This window comes from Salvia hispanica, chromosome 3, assembly GCF_029641045.1.
Source record: "Salvia hispanica isolate PSC_SH4W2 chromosome 3, Shi_PSC_v1, whole genome shotgun sequence".
NCBI lineage: Eukaryota > Viridiplantae > Streptophyta > Magnoliopsida > Lamiales > Lamiaceae > Salvia > Salvia hispanica.
In genome coordinates this window covers 44,098,364-44,110,495 of record NC_142694.1, presented here as the reverse complement: position 1 = coordinate 44,110,495, position 12,132 = coordinate 44,098,364, and the positions used below count along the sequence as shown (strand labels likewise).

The 12,132-nt window shown below is 30.8% G+C and overlaps 1 protein-coding gene across 4 annotated transcripts; it reads right to left on the bottom strand.

Moving 5' to 3' along the window:
- Positions 1 to 357: 357 nt before the first annotated feature.
- On the bottom strand, positions 358 to 3,017 carry LOC125215249 (MSF1-like family protein). 4 transcript variants are annotated; one of them, XM_048116614.2, is made up of 3 exons: positions 2,815 to 3,000; positions 903 to 1,480; positions 358 to 678 (listed from the first exon to the last, which is right to left on the bottom strand). In XM_048116614.2, the coding sequence occupies exon 2, from the start codon at positions 1,478 to 1,480 to the stop codon at positions 923 to 925; it is 558 nt and encodes a 185-aa protein (XP_047972571.1). In that variant the 5' UTR covers positions 2,815 to 3,000; the 3' UTR covers positions 358 to 678; positions 903 to 922. The 4 variants fall into 4 exon arrangements, with proteins under 4 accessions (XP_047972571.1, XP_047972570.1, XP_047972572.1 ...); XM_048116613.1 differs by lacking the exon at positions 358 to 678 and adding an exon at positions 1,573 to 1,616 and having other exon boundaries at positions 717 to 1,480; positions 2,815 to 3,001; XM_048116615.2 differs by lacking the exon at positions 358 to 678 and having other exon boundaries at positions 717 to 1,480; positions 2,897 to 3,017.
- Positions 3,018 to 12,132: the final 9,115 nt, after the last annotated feature.

The following is a 12,132-nucleotide window of genomic DNA, read 5'->3' as shown; positions in this document are numbered from 1 at the left end:
CAAAGAGAGAAAGGGGTGGACAATTGAAAATTACATGTGATGTAAATAAATTTTCATGGAATCACAAGAACTACTTTTGCGTGTGTGTTTATTTAATGATACAGTAACATTTTTGGATAAGCAATGTACCCCAAAATACATAGCACTTCATATGTGTTTAATGTAATCATGTGTCACATTTAATTTAAGAGATTGAAAAGGTCCCAAAAAATTAAGTACTGTATATGATATTTTCGGATGGATAAGATGATGATTAAGCAAATTTGGTATTGACACATGTTCTAAGTGTATATGTCCACGTGTAAGTGGTAGATAAACGCCACGAGAATGAATCAATGATACATCAACTGCCAAATCTTGTCACAAATTGCAATTGGCTTTTTCACTACTAGATAGATTTAATTGCTGTTTTCTGATTTACAAATTATATTCAAATTTCCAGATTTCAATACATTGGATTTGATAATTTATCCAAACTGCAAAATCCCTTTATAAATTAAGCCACTTGGCCCGTAAAAGACCAACTCCTTATTCATGAAATGGCATTTACTTGATTAAATTTATTAAGTTCATTATTTGGATCATCTTTCCTAAGAAAATATCTTCATTTTAAAATAAGAGAGCCCTCTATTGCTCAACTAACCAAGTGTTCAATGGATAAACCTTCCGTCCTTGTCCCTGAATAGAAGTAAAGAAATCACAAATTGCAAACGGCAAACAACAGAAAACTGGATATATCATATTTTATTTAATATTTTCTTGGTCACCGGAAAAGGGACCAAGCTGTCCTATTATTTCAATTAGATGAACTAAACAAAACTGGATATACAACAACACCTCACTGGTAAATTCCACTACCGGAGTTATACCAAGTTAAACTGAAAAACAAAGGCAGAAATTACCTCAATGATTAACATCAAAATCAAGCAGAAATTCCCCTAGATTCAGCTTCAAGATACTTGCAGATTCTCTCCATAACCTCTCTCCCTTTAGCACTGTTTTGCTGGAACTTCTCCACGCACTTTTGCTCGATCTTCTCAGCCATCGTGGCCAGAGCCGACAGGGGCTTTATCGTGATCCTTGTCTCCTGCCGGCATATGGTCCATCCATTTGGATCATCCGGGTGGGGATCATACCTGATCTTCTCCTCCACTTCGATGAACTTCTCGAGGCTGATATTACGGGTAGCTAGCTGCATAGATCGGGATTTCGCATCCACGACAGTTGACTCAACACAGTGGCAGATATCCTGGCCGATCATCTTACGAAGGAACCATGGCCCGGGAGCATGGACAGTTATAGCTCGAGTTGTGTACAGCTTGCCAGTGTTGCTTTCGAGCTTGTGGCTCAGAGTATCAACCTCGATAATGTGAGACAGTGTGCGTTTGTTCGCAGGGTCGGCAAATTTGCGCCACGACGCAGCTGTTACTCGTTCCCATGGATGCTTGTATGTGTGTTCTTGAGAATATGCTCTAACCATCTGCTAAGTAAACGTTGGTAGTTAAGAAACACATCATAATCATTGATCTCAATTTTTTACCAAAATATATGAAAGAGACAACAAAGATACACCTTTCAGCAGATATACTCTCAAGGAAATTCTACCACCATAATAACTGGACAATGTAAAACATAACAATTGATCAACCTCCAAACAAATCTTTGTATCGTCATGTGCACAGTTTGCCCACAGACCAAAATAAGAATAGAGGCTACAGCTAGGAATAAATCGAGGCAACCCAGCATTGAAGCAAAAGCTAACAAGTTGCATATACAATCATGGTTTAATGAAGTAAACATTCTAACACAACAGAGACAAACTTCAACTCAAATTATACAAAGATTACCTATACATCTAAAAAGATTACCGAAACTGATTTATTGTTCATGACTCAAGGCAAACCAATAACGAGCAGATCATCAGAATTAAAAAACAAACCTTGATTCAGATTCAAGGATCTTCAACTCAAAACTCATCAATCAATATAATCTTCCCAAATATTGAACTAAAAGAGAAAGTAAACATTTACCAACACAAACCATACTAGTTCATACCCAATATACACCCAACACACCCTCATACCAAATAAATAAAAAGGCAAAGAGATGTTCACAGATGTAGAATTAAAATATTCCTGGAGTATGAATAAGAAAAAAGTATGTAATCAATGCTAAAATATTTTTTGCTCCTTCCAATTTCAATACCAATAGAGCCAATAAATACTATTGAATCATAACAATACATGATATTCAAAGATCCATATAAATTTGGTCAAAATGGATACACAGAGAGATCACACAAACTAATTGCAATTTCATAGACCTATAAAGTAAACATTTACCTACACAACACCATACTTCATAGCTCATACCCAACATACACCCCCCCACCAAAGAAATAAAAAATGCAAAAAAATGTTCATAGATGTTGAATGTTCTTGGAGTATGAATGAGAGAAAAGTATATAACCAATGTCAAAACACATTTTGCTCGCTTCCAATTTCAATAGCAACAGAACCAACAAATATTGAATTACAACAAGATCCATATAAATTTGGTCAAAATGGATATATAGAGGGATCAAACAAACGAATTGCAGTTTCAAAGTGTTATTCAGAAATCTACTCCTACAAATTTGATCTGCTCCGATAGGTGCGTTGTTATAACCGAACTTTTTCCTCAAACACTTTACAGTCGAATTTGAACAAAATAATTCACGCACAGACATTTAATTGCAATAGCTACAATGATTTTAGGGTCCATAACCACGAATCTATTCGATTCCTGAAGAAGGAGAAGAGTTCTTTTTTTTACCTTAATTTGGAGGCGAATCGTCGACGAATAAGAGGAAGGGGGAAGAGGCGGCAGCTTGGATTTGAGGAATAAGAGGTAATACCTTAAGCGGTGGTGAGTCGGCGGTGGCGGCGTAAGCTTCTAGGGCTCATGAACGTGAAATAGGTGTGATGGGATCATCAATTTTGCGTTGTAGTGAGTGGGAGACAATGTCTCTGCAATTTACTAATTTTGGTAAAATTAAATACTTATATGAAAATTAAGAAGTTTTATAACTATTACTCATTTTATATTAAAAAATTGTGCCATAGCTATTGTGTTTTACTTTTAAGTTTGTGTTTTTATAAGATAAATAAATAATTGAAAAACGATTTCAAGTTTTCAACAATTACTCTTAAAACATTTCTTAAAAAAAAAACAATTACTCTTAAAACCTCAATAATTTATAATGTAAAATAATAGGAGTGATACTAATTTTTATAAGTATTACTCATTTATTTAAAAAAAACAACTACTCTTAAAACATCAATAATTTATAATGTAAATTAATAATACTAATTTTTATAAGTATTACTCATTTATTTTCTATGCCTAATCATTTGTGGTATAGAAATGTGGTATGAGAGATAATTTGAAATAAGGTAAATAACCATTTAAATTACCAAGTTTGGTTAAACTCTAGTCTATACCACAAAGTTTAAAATTCGTTAATTAAATTATGGAGTTTCAATTTTTATAGTTATCACATGTATTTAATTTTAGGTGGATTCTAAGTATCTCTATATTGAAATCTATCTTGAAATCTCAATCCAACTTTAAGATCAAGCTTCTTGTGATTATATTTTAGATTATACACACATATTTTTCGTGATTTAAATCGCAATTCATCTTGAAATTTCAATTTTACAACAACAACAAAGATTTCACCTAAAATTCGACTCATGTGATAAACTAACAAAATTGAAACTTCATACTTTAATTAGTGGAATTTTAAAATTTATGGGATAGACCAGATTTTGACCAAACTTAATAATTTGAATAGTTAATTTAATAGTGAGTTAGCAATATAATGAACTCTGTTATCTATTTATATTTTTCAATTAAATAATAGTATCATTATTTTATAAATTTATATTTAATTTATTCGCATTGACCTTTATGATTTTTCGACTAGATACACAATCAAAGTAAAAATTTCACGATAGAATAATTTAAAAAAAGTTAAACTTCATAATTTTTTCTTACAGATTTTCACAATTATATGATGATTGATGACCAGAATTTTATTAAAATTTAGAAATTTTCTGGATATTTTTACATAAATTAAACGATAAATATTGTGGGCATCTAAGTGGGCCCTAAGCCCCTACCATTTATTATGTACTTCTTTCATTCCACAATAATATACACTTTTCCCTTTTCCCTTTTTAGCCAGCAAAATGAGAATATTCATTTTCTATCTGAAAACTTTTTTTTTTCTATCTAATAATGCGCAACTCTTTCTTTGTTGCTTGCTCTATTATGACTCAATTCTCTTACAATAAACATTCTGTGGCTTTTATTTATGAAGTATATACATTAATTGTTCACAAAAGTTATTTTGATAACTATCACAAACAGTATACTTCCTCCGTTCCAATAAATATGAAACATTTACTTTTTGACACAAGATTTTATGTAGTGTTGTTTTGTGAGTTAAAGAAGGGAGAGTAAAGTAAGAGAGAGGGAAAAGTAGAGATAAAATTATTTCTATTTTAAGAAATGTTTCTTTTTTAATGGGACAACCCAAAAAGGAAAACGTTTCATTCTCACGGTTTCGGTTCAAAACCATAACCGATGATTACGGTTTCGATTTTAACCGCTGGTTTGATAAATCTTGGACAGCTCTAGGGACAGAGGGAGTATTTTTTCTTGCCTTAAATAATTATGCGTTACTCCTAACTTACTACTATAATTAATAGTCATACATATATGTAGAATATTTACACACCAGTATTACTAGTATACTTCGCACTAGTATACTTCGCAAGGGTTAAATTAGTCATTATACTTTATTTAGTATTCTTTCCCTCCCACTTAAGATGATATATCTTTCTTTTTAGTTTGTCTCATTAAGATCACATTCTTTTTGTAAACTTTCTCGCTCTAATTAATATATCCAATAACTTTTTTTTACTCCTATTAGAATATTCATCTTTCTTTCTCTCTATTTTAAAACTTACACCCACCTTTTTCTCTCTCCAATTAAATACATTAACCAATAACTCATAAAATATTGCGTCGGCAAGAAATGTGTCATCTTAGCCGGGACGGAGGGAGTACTATAATTGTATGACCGGTTATTCAATTTTCCCGCGCAGTTAATCACATCCCAAATTCATCGCAGAGAAACCCTTCCTCCACCGTCGGAAACCGTCGGAAATCGAGTTCCTCGCCGTTGGAAATCACGTCTGTGCTCTCGCTCGCATCTGCTAGGTAAAAGTGACTCCCTTTTGCCTATAATATTACATGTAAACTTCGTGGTTTCCGAATTTGTATTGCGTTGACTCGTATTGATATTTTTTTGTGTTGATATACAAGGCAAATTGCTTCATCTTGCAAAATGTTTTGATTCTTGGTTTCCGAATTTCTAGAAGTGTTCTTTAGCTTCACCTTGGTTTTGGTTTGTTTCTTGATTTGTGATTGAAGGAAATATGCTTGTTTTGGTTTTGAGAGGAGGGATAAGGATATGAGCATGTTTTTGTGTTGATACTATTTTTTAGTATCTTGCATTGATATTACCGTTGACTCGTTTTGCTGTATAATTTGCAAGCATTGTTGGTCTTCATAATATGTGTGGTGTGTGGATTTTATTTATTGGATTATTCCCGATGACAAACTCCTAATATACTTCTATTATGTTTTTTTTTTAAAATTAGTAAGTCTTGAATCCTTGTTCTTTATAAATCTTATATTCTTTCGTCAAGCATCAGATCAGGATTAACCGAAGCTTCTTTTCCAGAGGCCCTAGGCAACGGATTGTCCAAAGTCGAAGCTTCTCCTTCTGGAAGCTAGTAAATTGATTATCACAAATGAATGATTAATACAATATATTATAGGGTTAGAAAAAATATAATAACATCATAATTTTTTGAACCTACTTATGTCCTTCAATGAGAATTTGATTGTTGCGTAACCGGCTGAAGGTGAAATGTGTATACTGAATCCAGCTATCCGGGTACCAAGCGACTTCGCAACCCATTCCACTGTCAGTGGTTGCCGGTTCGCAAACTCAACGCACTATCGTTATTGATGAATGCCGCATTAAAGGTTCCGTACGGTTCGCCTAGTCTCCAAAGGATCACTGTTATAGAATGGGTCATTTATATTATATTCTTCAGGGCGGTGGTATACGCAGTAGTAAAAAAGATCTAATTTACAGCATTAATGGTATTTACTATAAAAGTAAGACCCACCTCTTCCACTAACCTTTCCAACCACTTTCTATCACATTTCTTAAATCCATACCGGATCAAACTCCCCTTATACTAATGGGCGGATGGAATACAAGATTAGTACTCCAGGATAGATAATAAATATACACACGAATGAATTTTTATTATACACTCGACAACTATGTATGCAACCCTAATATACAACAGAATGGTGCGTATACAACACCAACACAACACCAACACAAAAGTATGATTCTTTTGAATACACAATCCAAAATATACTCTTGGAGAACACACCTCGCCCACCTCACTCTACTTCTTACTCTACACACACACACTTCTTTGTTGTATACTCACTCACCCTTGCTACAAAATGGCCTAGTGCCAATTTATAAAAAAAAATTAAGTCGGTTAAGAATCGACACAATTAATCTAGATAATTCTAGCTAACCAAGTTCTAGCCTATTCTAACAATTTTATAATACATAATTGGGTTATTTGCAAATGCATAAACTTTCATTTTTTTTTTTGGTTTTTTCTCTAAACTTTATTTTTTAGTGTAGATACATGTACTTTTGTTTTTTCCCATTTTTCCCCAAAATAAAAAATCAAAACTGATGTGACAAATTATAATTTATATAGCAGTTAGAACGACGCTGTTTTAATTAATTATATATTAAAAAATAAAAAATAAATTCAATATCATCATCTTCTTCACTTATTTCTCTCCCCTTTCTTGTATTCGTTTCGTTCTTTCCAAATTTTTAACTAAGCTTGTGGGGAGAAATGCTCCAAACTCTAAAATCCACACAAGCCAAACCATCAGTCAATACATCCACCACATCAGATGTCGATGCCAGATTAAGAGATTAAACACTAAATTAATTTAATTTTTTAAAGAAAATTGGAGAGTTGGAGTATGACGCTATGGATTGTGACAATGATTGGACTCTACACATGGAAGTTCTATGCCTACGGATAAAAGAATGCTCCGAGACGTTGGGGTATTTCTTCTCATACAAAATGTTAAGAGCTTTGAAATTTTACCCGACTGGACATCAGTTTTAGAACGGAAAGATTATTTTTTCGGGTTTCAGAATTGGGGCATTTCTTCTAAGTACAATTATAAAAAGAATGATGAATAGTGAAAGAGAAAAAGAAAGGGGAGAGAGATGGGTGAAGAAGATGATGACATGAAATTTATTTTTTATTTTTTATAATATAATCAATCAAAATGACGTCGTTTTGATTGCCACATAAATTATAATTTGTCACATTAGTTTCGATTTTTTATTTTGGTGAAAAACGGAAAAAAACTAAAATTCGTGTATTAACATTCAAAAAGTAAAGGTTAAGGAAAAATAAAAAAAAGTTTAAAAGTTCATGTATTTACGGACAAATAATTCTACATAATTATTATTTGAATATTGTATCTGAATTACAAGGTGTAATTCTCTAGAGGCAGTGGAGATATAAGTTCAATAAGGATTTCCTATTTACCTTGATAGAACATGGCCTTGAGGATCCAACAAAGAATAAAGAAAATGGGAAAATAATTGTATACTTGGGTATAACTCTAAATGATAAAAATAGCTAGAATTCAAGAATTAATTAATCAACCTCATCAATTAACAAAAACTGCTCGAAACAATCGTAAACAATCCTATGTGCGTGCTCATTTTAATCCTTAATAAGATTCCCATAGTCCTCGCATACTAAAAACTCGGCCCAGCATAAATTCAAGAATTAATTAATTAATCAATCTCATCAATTAACAAAATTGGCCCAATTAATTCTCACATTCACTCCTTTTACAACTTGTCGTCCCAAAACTAAAAATTAAAACAAAGGCCCAAAATAATACTAATAATTAAAGTGGCCCAAACACCACCATCACTCTCTTCTTCCAAAGTTAAAACGCAACACACGTTCTGCCTTCTTCTCTCTTCTCTTTCTCTTTCCCCTCAAATCAGAGAAATCACAATCTCCCATATCCTTGTTGTCTCTTTCACCACAAAGCACCTCCGTCAACACTGCCCTGCACTTACTTAATTTCTTAGTGTTATTATCCAATGAAATAATCATAATCATTCGCATCAAATTATTTTATTATAAAATTATCTATAGAAATTTCGAGTTATAAAAACAACTACATGTATATATACTTTAGTTCTTAGTGTCCATCCAACAAAATGATCATAGTCATTCTTATTCAATTATTTTGTTTAAATTATTTAAATTTCTAAGTTATAAAACGACTACACGTATATATACTTAGTGTTATCATCCAACGAAATAATCATAGTCATCAAATAATTACTTTAATATTATGTAAAATTCTAAATTATGAAAAAGCATATATTTAATTTCTTAGTGTTATCATTCAACATGATAATCATAGTCATTTACATCTAATTATTTTATTGATAAAAAATCATTATCTAAGTTATAAAAAGACATGTATATATAGTAATAATTTCTTATTGTTATCCTCCAACGAAATAATATTAGTCATTCATATCTAATTATTTTTTGTTAAATAATTCTTAAACCTTAAAGTTATAAAAATGATTACATGTATATATACTAGTGTTATCATCTAACGAAATAGTATTAGTCATTCGCTTCCTAGAATAGTGCTTATTAAATAATCAATAAAATTTTAAGTTATAAAAACGACTACGTGGATGTATATTTAAGTTGTTAGTGTCATCGTCCAAGGAAATAATCTTTAAATTTCTAAGTTAATAAAAACAACTACATGTACACATACTTTACTTTTAAGTGTTATCATCCAACGAAATAATAACAGTCATTCTCATCCAATTACTTTATTTTAAAATAATTCTTAAAATTCTAAGTCATACAAGCGATTCTATGTATATATACTTCATTTCTTAGTGTTATCATCCAACAAAAGTATTCCACCTATTCTATTAAAAATGAAATATTTTTTTTGAATTGTCCCATAAAAATGACACATTTGATAAAATAGAAATAACATCATCTTCATTTTTTTTCCTCTTTTTATTTAACTCACAAAACAATACTAGTACTATAACTAGGGGTGAGCAAAAAAACCGAAACCCGAATATCCGAACCGATCCAAACCGAAAATTTGAAATTCGGTTCGGTTTTTCGGTTCGGTTCGGTTTTAAAATTTTGAAATTTTCGGTTTTTCGGTTCGGTTCGGTTCGGATGAAAAAAAAATCGAAAAACCGAAAAACCGAATTATATTTAATATATTAATTATATATATATATTACCTATAAAATACTTAAAACTCAAACCCTAGAATAATTTCTTCCGCCTCCATTCCGCTTTACTCTCTAAACCTAAAACTCTCCATCTTCAATCTCCCAAGTCCAAATCGACGGCTATCTCCTCCAGATTCCAAATCATCGCCTCCAGCCCGTCGTCTCCGCCCTACAGCCGTGTTCCAGTCCGTCGCCTCCGGTCAACAGCCGTCCTCCAGTTTGCCGCCTCCCGTCTCCACATCGTCGCCTCTCCAGCCGACCATCCGTCACCTCCGCGGCTCCGCCTTTTAGCCATCCACACCGCCTCCGGGAAGGTACAAATTCAGACTTATGTTTAGGAATTAATTAAAGTGTAATATGTCCGGATTTATAAGTTTTCGATGTTGGCTATGTGTTATTTTTACTTTGATTGTTGAAATTGTGTGTTGTAATTTTAATATGTTGAAATTGAGTTTAATTTTCTCCAATTTACTGAAATTCATATGCACATATGGTCAAATTGAGAATTTTTCCTCTACTATTATTTGCATTTTCTATAATTTATAATTTATTATTATAATCTTCTTAATGTTTGTTCTTGCAGATGTTGAATAAAAGGGAGTACTTGAAGTTTGAGCAAGAAGAAGTTATGAAGTCTTTAGTTAATCATGTTGTTGCCTACATATTTATATATTTATGAAACTTTATTTTGGTTGATAGTTGTAGCCTAAATATTTGTTTTTTGTTGTTTGAGATGTTAATCTTGCTATGATTTTGTGAATATTTGTTTTTAATTTCGGTTTTTCGGTTTTTTGAAATTTTATAGAATTTCGGTTTTTCGGTTTAATTCGGTTTTTATAGTTCGGTTTTCGATTTTTCGGTTTTCGGTTTTTTGGTTTTTCGGTTTAGTTCGGTTTTGATTTTCAAGGAAATTCGGTTTTTCGGGTTCGGTTCGATTTGGGCAAAAAACCGAACCGAAACCCGAATGCACACCCCTAACTATAACATAAAATCACGTGAGGGAAAAAAAATATTTTTTATTTAATTAAACAAAAAAATAATTATCATTCACATTTAATTATTTTATTATTAACTTATCACTAAAATTTTAAGCTATATAAAAGATGTATATACATTTTCTAATATGATCATTCACTAAAATAATACTAATAATTATACATAGTATATCTTTTTTTAGTCTTTACTATTCTATTCGTATATAATTGATACTATATTGGAGCTTGGTTCTTTTAAACTTTTGGTTTTTTTCCCCTTAAATTTATACTATATAATAGTATTAATTAAAAATTATAAAGTAAGTTTTTTTTTTTTTTTTTTTTTTTTTTGTTTTCATCACTTTACGGTTAATACACAAGCAATAAGTATAAAAATTTTAAGATATGTAATCTTATAATTTTGAATTTAACGATAGATTAGTGCTAAATATTAGTAGTAGTATATTTATTTGTTTAAAATATACGTATAAGCAACAATCTTGGCTAGATAAATTTTAATTATCTTATTTTATGAAATTTCCATAAATATTGTAATGATCTTCCACATATTCATAATTTTCCATATATATATAAAAAGGGTAAATTAGTAAGAAAATAATAAAACCGGTTTAAATAAAAACCGGTTTAAAATATAAGTACATTTTGTATATACAATATTTGTTAATAAATCATTACCCTTTGAAATATTTATTAAAGTGAAATAATTTTCTTAGCCACATAATATGAGTTACCAAAAATGATGCGAAAGTCACATTTCTTATGAATTATTTATTGGTAAAAGAACAATTACGAGGAATGTTCCAGTGCGATTTAAATTAATTCCTATAACGCATATAATTTAATCGAATTCGGCAAAGTAGTACTTATAATTCGCTAAACTTTGGGTTCTTAGCATTAGATTCATTCCTTAATAAATTTCATGTATAAAATTAAAGGTAAAATAAGTAAACAGGTTGATTTGCTAGACAGAGGATTGAATCTAGGTGTATTCTATTTGAACAAGCATTAGAGGCCATAGTTTAAAAATGGGATTACTTACTAAATTAGAAAATCAAATTTTATTCTATGTGCCTTTTTATGTAAAGTTAATAAGATTAAACGAGAAACAAGAAATGGAATTGTAGTGTCAAATTAATTATATGAATATATAGATTGATTTACATAGCTTTGGATTTTAAATAGATCTCATAATATATTGCAAAAATTAATAGATCATAATCAAGATTGATGTGTCTATTTCATTAAATAAGTAGTAGTAGATAGAATGTAGTATGTTAGACTGAATTCAGAAAATGTGTTACACCAAACACAATAGCCGACTTTAGTGATATTTGAACTAATTCAATCATTGCTATTAACCAGTAAGTCTCCAACATATGAATAGAGTATAACGTGTGCCTCGTTCTAGTTACAATGCTCAACTATATACATAACTTTTAATTTTATATATATGAAAGAAGATGAATTTGAGCTTGTAAATGATCATAATTTGAAATAATTATGACGAGATCAAAATTAAAGGGGAAATTAAGGTCATATGATACAGGAAGTGTATTGATCGTGAAATTAAATCACCATAAATATTGCTTTGGAAATACGAAGACAATATAAATTGTTGATAATTTATAAAAAATATTCAAATACTTTTACTAC

What these genes read in the sequence shown, in the direction of transcription:
- LOC125215249 (XM_048116615.2), bottom strand. Translation starts at nt 1,480, where the DNA reads ATGGTTAGAGCATATTCTCAAGAACACACATACAAGCATCCATGGGAA.